The sequence below is a fragment of the Stegostoma tigrinum genome, chromosome 19, assembly GCF_030684315.1.
Source record: "Stegostoma tigrinum isolate sSteTig4 chromosome 19, sSteTig4.hap1, whole genome shotgun sequence".
NCBI classification, from domain to species: Eukaryota; Metazoa; Chordata; class Chondrichthyes; order Orectolobiformes; family Stegostomatidae; genus Stegostoma; species Stegostoma tigrinum.
The window spans coordinates 30,794,719-30,810,853 of record NC_081372.1 but is presented as its reverse complement, the minus strand read 5'-3'; the positions used below and the strand labels follow the sequence as shown (position 1 = coordinate 30,810,853).

Below are 16,135 nucleotides of genomic sequence, written 5' to 3'. Positions count from 1 at the left end.
ATCCACATGTTGTGGCATGGAAACAGGCTCTATGCAAATGAGGTTTATGGCGTGAAAAAGGTAGTGGCGTAGTTTCAATGAGGGAAACCCAAAGGCTGTATCTTGAAACAGGCATAAGCAAACACAAGGTTGATGCTACTGTTGCTCTTATTTTGAAGTAATTGAAAAAAATCATAAATCAGCCAATGGCGCACAGAATCTTTACCAACAATACTAACAAGGTTCTGCTGGAACCACACAAATGAGATTATTGGGAGCGGAGCTAAAGGGGTTCTGGACAAGTGCATCACTTTGCAGAAGATGGTCTGTGGAACCTTAGCGACATGCAAATTGTTGCCTGATAAGTAGCAGCAAATGTGAAGGAAATAAAACTGGAACTCTAAATCAAATTCTTGAAGGATTTTGTAGCTGAAACTGGTGCATATATACTGAGTGGGCTGCTGGGTAAATTAGAGATTTTTTTGTTGAATTTAATGTATAAATCATCATTTATATTCAGCATAATTTGCTTACTAATTCATGTTGATCTTTGGTTCCATAGTTATGATGAAATCTTGACATCATACATTCAATGGGGTTACATGGCAGTTTTGTTTCTTTTAATTTGGGGATATCCATGGGGGTGTCATAAAAGACAAAAGCATAACCCAGTTCAATTACACCCTCAGGTGACTGCCTGTGGGGAGTCTGTATGTTCTCCCCATGTCTGCGTGAGTTTCCTCTGGGTGCTCCAGTTTCCTCCCACACAGTCCAAAGGTTTGCAGATTAGGTGGATTGACTATGCTAAACTGGCCATAGTGTCTAGGGTGGAAAATGCAAGAATAGGGTAGGGGCGAGTCTGAGTGGAATGCTCGAGGCTCAGTGGGACTCGATGGGCCAAGTGGCCCACTTCTACACTGTAGGGATTCTATGGAAACCACATGTAGCTAATGTACCCACTTCCCTGAAACAACATATTTACATTCTGGAGTCTGTAATCGCTTTGGACACTACATCAATGATGTGGAAAAGCACAACAAAAAGCAACAAATTCTTCGGAAGACTGCCTCATTTCTGACTCATACTTATGTGCACTACAGCACATTCTGATCAGAAATTCTGGAAAATATTGAGAAAGTGAGGGAAAGATGTGTACCCTAGATATCTAAATTTACAGCACTAGATTCATTGCTGCTGTAAGATTCAGGCCATGCGATTACAGGATTAAATGAGTTGAAAAAAATGTTTTACAATAATCCAAGAAAACCAAACATCCTTTTCTGACCATGATTTCTGTGTTTCACCCATCAGTCCATTTAAAAAAAAAAGAGATTGTGCTTATCCTTCCATTATCACAGAAATACTTCTAAGGTTTTATTTAGTACAGCCCTACAACATCAGGATCATGATTGTTTTATAATTTCTCAATGTTTGCATAAACTTAAGGACAATGTCACTTCAGCCTATCATCCGCAGAAGTGTATTTTGTGCAATGAATAATCTGGTTAAAAGCTGCTACTGCAGATATTTATTATAAAGAATGCTTGAAAGATTAACATACACTTATAATCAGAGCTATGTTACAAAATTTGTCATCTGTAAAAGAAAACTTCAAAAAACAGGTACTGTTATGAATTTCTAATCCAAATTCACCAGGATTCTGAATGCTGCATCACATCCAGATGCATGAATGACCAGTGAGGTGTATACACTGGTTTCTCTGAAAAATTTTTTTTTCCCCAGGTAACAGATGCAGAATGACACTAACTACCAGACTGAAGTGTTCACGAATGATTGCTCAGGAGACAGCAGCTGCTAAAACACTGCGACATGCACTGATCCAATTGTTCCCAGTCTGTCTGCCCATTTCAAACTAGCAGCTGACATTTTTGTGATTATACATTCTGTAAGGGAAAAGGTATACGTCAAACACAATGCAATTTTGAAAAAGTATTCTATGGTAGTTGGTAAACGTATTACAATTGCAATCTTTAAAATTATTTTAAAAAACAGCAGCAACACCATTTTCTTTTTCCCTGATTATTCCTAGAGTCCAAAACAAGGGAACACTATTCAACGTTTAGTTTGGGCAAGCATCACTGTGAAACGGCACTCTCAAGTCCTAAGTTCCATCACATTCAAGATCATTTAAAAATTGACAAGGTGCACGATGGTAGTTGGGCAGTATTCTTAGCATCCTGAATATTAAAATTAAAGAAATTGAGGAAACCGATTTCAGAGCATATATTAGAAACTCTCATAACGCTACTTACGTTAACCATAAATTGAAAGCAAACTGAATTAGGCTACCAAAGTATCAGCAGTTTGCATCAATAAAATCATAAATTTTACACTGTCAGTCAAAACTTTCCATACCATATTTTAACAAGTATCATACCCGCAGTTCTTTCACAAATTTACAAACAACTTATGAAATAAAATCTCCAATATGCAGATTGATGTTTTACTCTTCTTAAATTCCCAGGATATCCTGTTTTACAGATGAAGGCAAAGATATATATAGATTTTTAAAAAAAAACCACCCATACCAATGAAAGTGGTGATAAATAGAACTTTTAATTTATATTGCAAACCCAAGTCTGTAAGGTTGGCCTTAAAGATGAAAGCTTCTTGTTTGGGTACATTGAGCTCTTTGTCTACATCAACTGGGCAGCTTAGCTCAAAAATTATACTATACTTAACTTGGTAATTAACTTCAGAGGAATAGTTGTAACATAACTGGACTCCACTGAATTTCCCATCATTGAATTGAACCCGGCCTGACATCACTCCCATCAAAACCAACCTGAGCAGACGTCACCACTGGGTCAGCCAAAAAACCCCCTCACGAGACAGCCAGTGTCCCCTATGAACCTAATCTAACACTTCCGTCCTGACAGAACTCCAACATAACCCTCAACCCACCCTCGACATCTCCATATCCATGGCTCACCTTTCCTGTAGCCCCCAAACTGAATTTTCCCATCCATCGTAAACACTGCAGAACCAACCTTTACCACCTTGCATCCTACTTGTCTAGCACCTGTTGTCCCAGCAACCTAACATCACACTTATGTATTTGTTGTTTGATAGCAGCGGTCAAAGAGGTTATCAGGAACTTTAATTTCAAAACAACGTAGTTAATTGTCTTTCCCTGACAGTTGGGCTACAAAAGACCTGCTACAACTTCCTTTCAGAAATATAGAGCACCCTTCTTTTGTGAAAAACTGCCAGAGTGGCAAATGTGTCCTCGGAAAATCTGGCTTATCGTTTTGTGACTTACGAATGCATAAACTGTATTCCTAGCTTCCAGACCATGACTGTCGTTGCTAGCTGAGAAAATGCTAGCAACCCATAATTCCTACACAGGATTAGCGCAAATCATTTTCCTTCCCCTGATAAATAATGCAGAGATATTTTGCATAAGACTGAATACACCTCAAATCAGTAATGACAGGCAAATTTTAAGCAATAAGTTAACTTCACTGGTTTGGGAATCAAACGTTATAACTTCCAAGCTCGATTGTGACAGTATTTGATTTCATATTGAAGGAGTACATCATGCCAATTATCTCTGTCAGGATGTCCTGCAGCACTTCATGCAAGTACTCTGAAATGCAGATATTGTTGCAAAACAGGTAAACTGAGCAGGTACTTTTCACACAGCAAGATCCCACACAAATAATTTTAAGGACGCTGATTGAAAGGAAAATTAGTTAAGATACTGGCAAACTTACTGCTCATTCTATGCTCAGGATGCTTTACTACAAAAGTTGTTACACAAACCAAATTATTGTTGTATTCTTTAAAACTTGCTTTGAAGAATTGTTGCAACAAACTCTTTATTCTGGCTGTTTTAGCAGTATCTAAGGCAGTGCTATGAACCTTGGCCAGATACTTGCAAGCTCATCTAAATAACAATTTCACATAATAAAATAGGGCATTCGTAGGCCCCAACAAGGCACTTGTGGCATTTATAAAATGGCAAAACTGCACATTAATGGAGAACTTTGATCATAACAAAGAGAAGTTTAAGATGTTTATAATGATACATGTTCATTTAGACATTTTTTCCTCTTCATTGTTTTGTTAAATTACCAAGCAAAATTTCAAATTCTTACAATACCTTACACCTTCACAGTTAAGCATGGAGTTATTTAAATGTTTTGATAGCTGTAATAATTCAAGCACGTCTAGAAATACTGGCATAAAGTTTCTCGTTATTAGAAAGACCGTTTGACAGTGAGAATCTAACTTCTACCAGATACCTCTTTCCAGGTCCGACTGTAACTGTGCTTCCAGATCTTCTGGCGAGACATAATAGTCGTGTTCCTCCCCCTCGGGAGGCTTTGGTTTACACTTCCCACAGCAGCAATTACAGCAGCAGCAGAGGCAGCAGCAGAAGTAGCAGCCAGTAATCACTCCACAGAAGACAAACAACGCCTGTAGTTACAATAAAAACACAGTCATTAGCGGATAGTTCAATCTGATAAAAGGTTAGAAACAACCTGACAATGTTTAAGTACCACAACTTTCCAGTAAATCCTACAATATTCATTGATTACTTTTTAAAAACCTAAACTGTTCCTCAATTCAGAAATCACAAACACAGATGCTGGTTTTAAGATATTTTCTAATGAACATATTTATAGATTTACTACACATCTTTGGATTAAAAAGATTTTAAATGTTTTAAATTTTAAAGCACTATCATGTCAATTTTTTTTCCTTTCCTTCACACTATACAAGCTCCTAACCCCCTTTCTTTTTACCTACGCAATATGCAATTAGGAAAGCTGGGCATATCTATTTGGCAAAAACCCCAATTTACTTGCATCTGAAGAATGTGAAAGCTTCAGGCAAGAAAATGACAAAGCATTTTCTGTTGGCATTCACTGCAGGTGGGACTTGAACCTAGGCCACCTGGTCCAGAGGTAGGTTCATTGCTGCTGCACCACACGAGCCCCTTGGTGTTAGCTCTGAAGACCCCCTTAATTAAGTAGGTTGTCAAAACATTCCTTAGAATGGGGACTCTGATGAAGTCACAGGCACTACATGCATGTTTGTAACTACAGCAAAATTTTAATTCTCTCTCTTCAGGATGGGATGGTATTGAAATAGATAAATTTAAATGGATTACTGGAAAGTTATGGTCAAAAGTTTTAAAAAAAAAGAGATGAATTGAAAATGCACTTGCCCAGAAAGCAACTTAAAAGATTACAACATTTTGCTCTACATACAACCTCAAGGTTGACTGTGATAGAAACTCAGTCACAAATGTGCTTGGGGAGTTCCAACTAAACATTCAGAAACAAAGGGCAGCCGTTTGATTTTGATAAAAGATGCTTGGAGAGTAACCAGTGAATGCCAACAGAAAATGCTTTCAGTCATTATCTTGCATGAAACTTTCACATTCTTCAGCTGATGCAAGTAAATTGGAGTTTCTGCCAAACAGATATGCCCAACTTTCCTAATTGCATATTGGGTAAGTAAAAAAGGGGGTTAGGAGCTTATATAGTATAAAAGGAAAAGAAAAATTTGATATGCTTGTGCTTTAAAATTTATAACATTTAAAACGATGCAGTTTCCACTGCTCTGCCATTCTCAATCACATATATTGGAGAGGCAGAGAGTATACATATACTGGATGTAAGTTTGCTTGCTGAGCTGGAAGGTTCGTTTTCAGATGTTTTGTCACCATTCTCGGTAACATCAGTGAGCCGCCGATGAAGCGCTGGTGTTATGTCCTGCTTTCTATTTATCTGCTTAGGTTTCCCAACCCAAGGAAACCCAAGCAGATAAATAGAAAGCGGGACACAACACCAGTGCTTCACCAGAGGCTCACTGATGATGCTACTGAGAATGGTGAAGAAACGTCTGAAAACGAACCTTCCAGCTCAGCAAGCAAACTTACATCCGGAATCTCAACCTGAACTACAAATTTTCTCAAAACTCACTAGTATACATATGCAGAAAAACTGGATTCTAAATTTAAAACTAATACAGGGAAGACTCAAATTGGCTGCCTGACTCCAGTCCAAGGGGACCCTCTGTCCTTAATTTCCAGGTTGCTTTATTAATGTGTTACAATACTTATTGAAATGTGAAAACAACATTTATTGATCTAATGCAAAAATCAGAATTGAACAGATTAGTGATATATAGGTCTATTCACTGCTGCTTTAATCTGTGCAAACATACAAAACAAACGGTAATATTTACTGATATTATTCTACCAAACCTGTGATCGTGTCTTTTACTTGCTCAACTTATCAGTCAGTTTCCAAAGCAAACTGCCAATGTTGGAGTCTGAGATAACAGTGTGGAGCTGGAAGAACACAGCAGGCCAGGCGGCAGAGGAGCAGGAAAGCTGACATTTTGCATCAGAACCCTCCTTCAAATTTTCTGAAGGTTCCTGATTCGAAACAAAAGCTTTCCTGCTCCTCTAATGCCGCCTGGCCTGTTCCTCCAGCTCCACACTTAAATTGAAGTAAACAAGGTGCATTGAAGTGGCTTGAAAATAAACAAACCACAGCAGGCACTGACAAATGAAAACGATAAAGAGGGCATGAGATATCAGTAAGGCAAAACGTAGATTTTGCAGCTTCAGATTCAAAATTGACATGAAAACCTGTTTATGGGAACTGCAGTGAGACCATGGAAACAGCAAAGAGGAGAGGAGATGTCCTACATTTATTTAGTACCTATTACAAACACCGATAATAACTAAGAAAACTATTTTTGGGTGCTTGTTGAGAATGTATACAGCCAGGAGTGGTCCCTTGATCGTTTCCTCATCACGTGCCTCAAGAGGGGTTATGAGAGTAGAAAGGGCCGAGGTATGTATCACATCCAAAAGACTAGCACTCTTGACTGGTGTCTGCCAAAAGTTTGTACTCAAGATGCTACTGGTATGTAGCAAATGTTCCTGATTTAGCGATTGTTTAGTTGGTCTGAAGATGATATAAAAAATGTAAAATTTTAGAAGTTGGAACTTGAGTTTTAACGACAAAATAGTCAGTGTCACTGTCAATCTAGGCAAACATGACAGCATTGTCGGACATCTATACATGCACAGTTAATGGGAACTTGTAATTACTATTTGCGATATCCTCCTCCTTTCAGGATGTGGTGTTGTAGTTGTTGGAGACACAAGCAATGTCATGACCTTCAACTTTTTGTACACAATTCTTAAAAAACAAACAAGAAAACAAAGCCTTGTTGAACGTTAAGAGATTTTAAGAGACCACACCAATTTGACAGAACACATTCTTGGCCCTGCAAATCAACGTCCAAAACAACATTTTAAAAACTGTTTCTTTTTAAAATGAAAATTAGCTATTTACTTTCTTAGTGTTATAACCAGTTTCTAACCTAATCCAGATTAAAGCAAAATACTACGAATTCTGGAAATCTGTAACAGAGAATGGTATTGGGAGTCTTATTCTGATGAAGAGTTATACTGGGCTTGAAACATCAACTCTGTTTTCTCTCCAGATATTGCAGTTATGGAGTTTCTCCAGCATTCTCAGTGTTTGTTTCTAACTTGATCTGTTGGGTGTACGTCCTAAGCTTTATTTCACTTTCTGTAAAAATATTAAAATGCAGATTATGAAGTCTTATTTTCTTCAGTAACAATTGTGTTTCAATCTAGTTGGCTAGTTCACTAATCAACCTGCCTGCATTAGGTTTAATATATTGCAAAAAATTAAAACAACGACGACAGAGGAAATGGATACTCTTGAGTCCACCAGATCTTTTTGATCACCTGTTCTTTGAGGCCAGAGGCAAGTGCTGACCTTTCACTGCTGACTGCAATGCTTTAGTAGCCAGGCATCTCATTAAATGGATTAAAAAACTTTCGCTAGAATATTTCAGTATAATCATAAAGTCTCACCTTTGCCCACCAGCTTGACAGGACAAAATACGTATTTACATTCTCCTCACCAAACTGCTCTGCCACGTAGAGACCCAATGAGCCATACTTATCATAGATATTTCGTTTTGTTGCATCAGTCAGAATTGCATGAGCATTGTTTATTTCTTTAAACTTCTCTGAAGCTTCAGGATTATCTGGATTTTTGTCAGGATGGTATTTCAGTGCAAGTTTTCTGCATTAAAAAAAATCATATTTACAAGTAGTTAGGAAGCGTAATTCACTTGTGTGAACACCGAAGAATGGTGCAAGTTTTAAAACGGTTTTGAACTAGTTACCATAAGTATTAAAAATCTGGGTCAAGTTGCAGAATAGATTGATCGCTAACACCACAGGTTTTTTTTTTAAAAATTGTTGACTTCAGTATGTTATCCAATGTTACACTGTACTATACATATCTTGTGAAATTCAATACAGCGTGGAGCTGGAGGAACACAGGGAGGTCAAGTGGCGGGGGAGCAGGAAAGTCAATGTTTTGGGTTTACACCCTTCATCAGGACTGGGAATCTTGCAAAATTTCTTGCCAAGGTTACACATACTCCAACAGCAAACTGTATCCATGGATGCCCACAGAGTGGATACTAATCAGGGCCCTGCGCTACAGTGAAACCAAACAATAAGGCACACATCTACCCCAAAAATATTCAGTAAAGACAAGTAAATTATGGATGGCAAACTAAAAGAGGAAGTTTTGATCAAGAAGGTACACTTTAGAAAGGGATTTAGGGAGGGATGTTGAGCTTAGCATTGGAATTAATTAAAAACACAGCCAAATGGTGTCAACAGCATTAGCTTCTTACATTTATAGCTACTTTGATGAAATGAGCTTCCGAAGTGCTTCACAAGAACATTATAAAACAAAAATATTGCAGTGTAAGGACTACTAAGTAAACAAAATAGGTAGTCTTTAAGGAGTTAAAAAGGAAGAAAGTGGGGGTGAGTGAGGTACAAAAACAGACAGAGGATAATTCAGAGCTTGAGGCACAGTCATTACCAATGGAGCAACTGAAAACAAATCGGAGTTGTTCAAAAGGCCAGAATTGGAGAAGACCACAGATAACCCACAGGGCTGTAGGGCTGGAGGCCATTAAAAAGATAAGGAGCCAAAACGCCATGTAGGGATTGAAAACAAAGGAGAGAATTTTAAAAATTGAGGCACTGGTTTGTCAAAATTTAATGTAGGGGTTACTGAGTTGTGGGGTAGATCTTGAAGGAAATGCAGTCTTGCCAAAACTATTCAGGCATGAGTTAGACCACATCTAAAAATAAGGTCCCCTTATGCAAGGAAAGGTACGCTGTCAGTCACTGGAGGCAACCCAGAAAAGATCTTATGGAGGAGAGGCTGGAGGTATTTAGAAGGATGAGAAAAGTGACCTTATCGAAAATAAGATTTAGATGCTGAGAGGTTATTTCCCCTGTGGGGCAGTGCAGGACCAGATGACAATCTCAGGGGGAGTGAAAAACATTGCCAAGTTTGAATACAGTTGATAATATATACCCTCAGAGTAGAGAATGGTGTTGAGGTTTGGTGGGTAAGAATAATTCAAAACCAAGATACACATTTTTAACCAGTAAGTGAATGAAGGATACTGGGAAAATGCAGGAAATTGATGATGTGAGTAATCAGATCAGTCATATTCTCACTGATTGATGGAGTGGGCTTGATGGGCTGAATGGTTTTCTTCTGCACAAACATCTTATGGTCTTATTAATGAGCAGAAGTAAATCAATAAATGGTGATGATTTTTCATAACTGCAAACAAATGAAATTGTTGACAGGGGATTTGATGTCAGAAATTGAGATTAGGACTGAGTACAGTACACTGGTTGCAATTATTACACACACACACACACACACACACACACACAAAGATTGCTGGAAACATCAACATCTTAAAAATGAATTTAAAAAGAAGAGGGTAAAGGCTGGGCGATTAGGAGTTGCAGTCTGCAGTTGAAAACCCGCGGGAGTGTCTTCTCAAGTCATGTTATCAAAGCTCAGGAAGGAAAAAAAGCAACATCTAAAATTTTCTCATGACCACGATGCTTGTATCAATAAAAAATGAAACTTAAGAAACAGCATCTCAAAAAAATTGGATATGTACTACCTAACCCAAGAAAACCTTCTGCTGCAGTCCATTTCATGGCAGTTAATTCCTAACAGTCAGAAATGTACAAACTACTTGCAATTTGCAAGTTTCCCTCAAGCAGCAATTCAATGGCATTTTAACAAAAATTGTATATTTCATTCAAAGTTGACCTGCCCTTTGTCAAGGCTAAACTACGTATTTGATTTGTAGCTAATATATTAACCTTTACATTGTGATACATCATAATTATGAAACAATGTCACCCGGCAAAAACACTTTACTATCAGAATTAAACATTTTTAAGCCATGTTCTTCTTTAAAATCTGATTACATTTGCCTCATTCTTCAGTTGATCTGTTTTAGGATATCTGAAACATTTTAATATACAAAGTCAGAAACAATTCAAGAGGTTAATGAAAATAATTCATTTAAGAATGCAAGGAGAAGCCTGGAAACTATAAACTTGAGTCTGACTTCAGTGGTGTGTAAGTTGTTGGAGGTGATCTGAAAGATACAAATCTGTATGCATTTGAAGCAGCAAGGAATGATTAAGGGTAGTCAGGATAGTTTTGTGGGGTGGGTGGAGAGGTGTGGCAGGGTGTAACATCTCTCAAACCTGATGAGATTTTTCAGGAAGTAACCAAGAAAATTGCTTACTTCGACATTGCTAAAGCCTTTGTCAGATAGACACAGCAGTAAAGTTAGATCAAATGGGATTCAGAGTGAGCTTGCAAACTAGATGCAAAATTTGCTTAACGGCAGGAGACAGAATGGTAGTGGAGGGCTGTTTTTCAAACCGGAGGCCTGATCCCAGCAGTGTTACACAGGGATCGGTGCTGGATCCACTTTTGTTTGTCATATCATAAAAATGTCAGCCTTCCAGCTCCTCTGATGCTGCTTGGCCTGCAGAGTTCATCCAGCTCTACACCTGGTTATCTCAGATTCTCCAGCATCTGCAGTTCCTACTATCACTGATTAATAGGGTCAATGGACTGAGGAGTGGCAATAGATCTTAATTTGATTAAAGTGAGGTGTTGTATTTTGGTAAAACAAATGAGGACAGGACTTACAGGAATTGGGATGTCATGCTGAGGCCTCTTCTGGAGTACTGTGTCCAGCTCTTGTCACCCTATTATTGGAAGGATATTAAGCTAGAGAGGGTTCAGAACAAAATTACCAGAATGTTTCCAGGAATGGAAGGTTTGAGTTATAAGTAGAAGCTGGATAGTTTGGGGCTTTTGTCCTCCTGCTTAAGAGGTTTTATAAAATCATGAGGGACATAAATAAGGTGAATAACAGGTGCCTCTTCCACAGGATGGAGTATTTCAAGGCTAGGGGGCATATTTTTAAAGATGAGAGGAGAAAGATTTTTAAAAAGACATTAAGGGGCAACTTTTTTTGCTTTACACACAGTGGTTTGTGTATGAAATGAACTTCCACAGGAAGCGGTGGATATGTGACCGTTGTAACATTTAAAGACATGAGTTTCATAGGTCAAGTGCAGGACTAGTTTAGTTTAGTTTGGGTTATGGTCAGCATGGACTGATTGGACTGAAGGATTTGCTTCCATACTGTATGACTATAATTCAAAAAGACAAGCATGTGGAACGGAATTGATTGTACTGTACATGTTAAACATCTTTACTGTACGCTGATAGCATTTAGTGAATAAATTGCACCCTCTAGTGTTTTGTTTTGTAGTAACAGTATTTAAACGACATCAAGAAACAAGAGCCAGAGTTCAGCTTGCTCCAGTCACCAAGATAATGGTTGACCCCTTTCCTCAGTTCCATCTTCCTGCATTTATCCCCATAATCCCCAATTCTATTAGCACCCTATCATTGACACAAATTGAATATACTCAACAGGCATGCAAAGTTCTCTGGAACAGGGAATTTCAAAGATTCACAACCCATTTGTCAATAAAAGCTCATTTCCGTTTTTAATCAACTGACCCCTTATTTTGGAGACTATAAACCGGTGTCCCAGGTTCCCAGCCACAGGATGCATTTTCTCAATGGGTCATCTGCATTCTAATAAGGATTGCATATACTTCAATTAGACAACCTCTGATTTTCCCAAATGGAGACCATAGGCCCAGTCTATTAAAACTGTTCCTCTCAGACTGATCTGCCCATTCTGGAATTAATATAGTCATCATCATACTTCCGTTAGACAATTTATAATTATGAGCTGGTGGGGGGGTGCACTGTGAAAACACACAGAAGCAAAGCCAAAAGCAAGTTCTGTTTCAATTCAGAACAGTTTCAAAGCCAACAGAAAGCCAGTTTACTTCTGACAATAACATCAAAAAGAACGGCAAGGTGCTGCAAATGTGAAACAGAAGAAATTGGTGGAGAAACTCAGGCATCAATGGACAGAATGGAGAGTCAATGCTTCGGTTCAGCAACCGTTCATTAGAAGTGTTTAATAGCTCTGAAGAAGAGACAATAGACCAAAACATTGGCTGTTTTCACTCCACAAATACCGCTAGACCTGCTGAGTTGTTCGAGCAATTTCTATTTTTGTTTTAGTTCTAGATCTGGCAATCTCTAGGCCAGAGCTGGAAAGAAGTCTTAAGCTGCTTGAACAGTACTTAATGTTTTTGGAAGAAAGAAAGAAAAAAGTTAGCTTTTGCACCCATTGGAGGAAGACACTCAGAATCACTGTGAAATGTACAGAAAGTCACTGATAGGAAAGATTTCTGACCTCACCAGTTGAGTAAGAAATTTTGAAAAGACAACAGGAGCAATACTTCAAATTCAGGTTTAGTGGCTGTGAAGGGTATTGTTGGAAAAATGGTTACATTTGCCTGTTGTGACAAAATCTTTTCAAAGTGCTTTATGTAGATTTGATTCATTTTTATATGCAATATATTTGTTGATAACGTGTTTAACAAATGAAAATGTGTATTTATGCTCAGTGACTAACACTTTCAGTGACAGAGCTGCAGAAATAAAAATTAAAAAAAAAACTGTATTTTATCAGGTTAAGTTTCTTGTCCAGAATTGCAAGCAGCTGGAGTCTTAAGTGACACGTGAATAAAATCAGGACCACTGCTCCAAATTATTTGATCTGGTAAAGTGGCATTCTCCATTCCTATCCCAAAGTTGCCACTAAATGATAATGATGATGATGATGATGATCTTTATTCTGAATTTAGTAAGCACTAAAGTGCAACTGCTAGATAGCACAATCACTAAAACCACACTCCCCACCTGCAACAATAAAATTACTAAAATTAGTTACTACAAATTAATTTTAAGTTCAGTACTATATTGTTTGCTTCGAATTGTTTTTAAAGAGGTCAAGATGCACAGGCACATGTTGGGAAATCTTCTGGACAAAAGAGGATAAGTAGTACATAAATGGTGGATGTTGCAGAAGAGAGAGGGGAAAATGTGGTTTCATTGTTGGCTGACTAGGAATGTTGGTCCAGGAAATGTTTAAGTACTGGGAGCAAATAACTGGAGAGGTGATCCTGACGTTTTGTCCATGCTGTGAGCATTCAGAATTGACTCCACTGGATGTGTGAGCATAAAAGATGGAAAAGGAAGCTGGAAAGAGAAGGGAGGGGGAAAACCCAAGAAAAACACTGACGAATAAAAGCTAAAAAGGAAAATCCAAGGCATTTTATAAATATTTGGGACAAGCAGATAACCAGGGAAAGTGTGTCCCAGTGAAGGACCTAATGTCTGATAGGTTTGATTGAGAATTTTTTTTTGAGAAAGCGAGAAAGGATGTGTGCATGAAGGTAATGCAATTACAATACTATATTGTAGGATGATAACATGTCTTTTTTGTGATGGTCACTGTAATTTTAGATGATGTAATGTCATATCACAGAATAATTTATATCATGGTAAAATAGTGTTTTTCAATAAAAACGTAGCATTCTTTAGAGTCAGAGTTTTACAGGTATGGAAGGAAACCCTTCAGCCCCATCACGTCCTGATGGGTCATCAAGTACCTATCTATTCTAGTCCCACTTTCCCGTCTACCTGGACATCGGTAAGGCTTTTGACAAGGTCTCACACAGGATACTGATCAAGAAAGTAAACAACAGGATCCAAGGTAATTTGGTAAACTGGATCCAAAATTGGTTTAGGTGGTAGAAGGAAGAGGGCGAGATTGTTTGAGAGGCGATGTGCCTGTTTCAGTGGCATACCACAGGGTTCGGTGTCCTGTTCCTTGCTGTGGAAGTGCCCACTAATGATCTAGGCATGAATGCAGGAGTTTTAAATCAGTTAGTTTGCAGGTGACAAAAATTCATGGTGTGATAAGTAGTGAGGAGAATAGTCTCAGGCCAAAAGGACAATACAGACAGGTCGGTCAGATGGGTAGAACATGGCAAATGGAATTTAATCCTCAAAAATGTGAGGTGATGCATTTTGGGAGGACTAAGGCGACAAGGGAACACATTATAAATGGCAAGACCATAGGAAGTAGAGAGGATCAAAGAAATCTTGGTGCACATGTCCGTGGTTCTTTGAAGCAAAACAGACTGATAAGATGGCATATAGGGTATCTGTCTTTAGTAGTCCAGGCATTGAATACTGGAGCAGGGAGGTTATGATGGAGACGTTAGCAAGACCACAGTTGTAATGCGTACAGTTATGGTCATTACATTATAGGAATGTCTTTACATAAGACAGCATGCAAAGGAGATTTATCAGGGTATTGCCTCAGTTACAGCATTCCAGCTATTAAGAAAAGGAGATAAGATAGCCTGGGATTGTTCTCCTTGTGCAGAGAGGTGACCTGATCAAGGTGTACAAAATTATTACGGGCAGAGGTAGGAAACAGCTTTTCCTCTTAGTAGAGGGACCAATTACCAGAGGGCACAGTTTTAGGATCAAGAGGAGGAAGTTGACAGGGAATACAGAAAGTTTCTTTTAAATTTGGAGGATGGTAGGTATATAGAACGCACTCCCTTAAAAGGTAGTGGAGGCAGGAATGATCACAATATTTTAGTCTTTAGATGGATCACTTGAACAAGAACACATATATACCACAGCATATATATGACTACAGGCCAAGTACTGGCAAATGGGACTAGAATAGATAGGAGCTTGATGACCCATCAGGACGTGATGAGGCTGAAGGGTTTTCTTCTATACTTGTAAAACTCTGACTCTAAAGAATGCTACATTGTTGTCAAAAAACACTTTTACCATGGTATAAATTGTGTGATGGGCGCTGTAATTTTAGATGTAATGTCATAGCACAGAATAAAAGACATCTTATCATCCTACAATATAAGTGACTAGTCATGATATTGTTCTTTTGACGTAAAGAAATCAGCTCATTTCTCACAATCAAATTCCTTTTCCATCATTGTTTCCATCTTCAAGTGCAGAAGTTGAAAGTTGAATTGAAAACTGAAATAGAGTCATGTTTCCTTATTTGCATTCTCTAAGTGCGTGAGGAACACCAGTTGCAGTACAGGAATGACTAACAAAGTGTATGGAAAGGGAAAGAACGCACTGCTAAGGGGAGCACCACAGTCAATCTAGAATTTTAAAAAAGCGCACAGATGTCAAGGTTGGATCAGTTTGATGCAAACTAGGAGGTGCGGTTAATCAGAATTTTCAAAGCAGCCATTATGAAAATGAGATTGGCTTGTTTTCTTCTCAACCATGTTGATAATTACATGGAGTGAAAAAAAAGGCGTTTCCAAAAATTCAACTACAAACAAATACTTCAGAATCAAGTCACAGGCTTCAAATGCAAAAACAATCTTCACTGGAGAGATTCTCCAATTTGTGTGAAAAGCAGTATTTCATTCTGAATTTTGTTCCAAGACCTCTTCAGCTCGCCATAATGGTTTTTCACACATTTATTCAACTGTTGGCTTAGCTACTTTCCAATTATTAATTAACTTAAAAAGAGACAAGCAAAAAGTATCTTGCTTTCTGATTTTACTAATTTCTTAACGATCTTAATGGAAATAAGCTACCTGACCTGTTCACATTTCTGGTTTCTCATTTAACTGATTTAGTTTTACTATTGGTGGTGCAATAACCTGACAATTACTTATTTCACAGGCCACACTTTCAGGTGTGATAGCTCTGAAAGGCAACATGGTAAATAAACACTAGACAGGAGGTGTAGAAATCACATTATTTAA

At 38.1% G+C, this 16,135-nt stretch overlaps 1 protein-coding gene across 2 annotated transcripts in view; it reads right to left on the bottom strand.

Annotated features, from left to right (window-relative positions):
- The window catches only part of LOC125461290 (dnaJ homolog subfamily C member 5), a 59,749-nt gene that overhangs the window by 6,944 nt on the left and 36,670 nt on the right, over nucleotides 1-16,135 (bottom strand). For both annotated transcript variants that reach the window (XM_048549879.2, XM_048549877.2), the window contains exons 3-4: nucleotides 7,877-8,090; nucleotides 4,248-4,422 (exon numbers count right to left, since the gene is read on the bottom strand). In XM_048549879.2, the coding sequence (XP_048405836.1) occupies nucleotides 4,248-4,422; nucleotides 7,877-8,090 (389 nt within the window). The remainder of the gene's footprint in view (nucleotides 1-4,247; nucleotides 4,423-7,876; nucleotides 8,091-16,135) is intronic.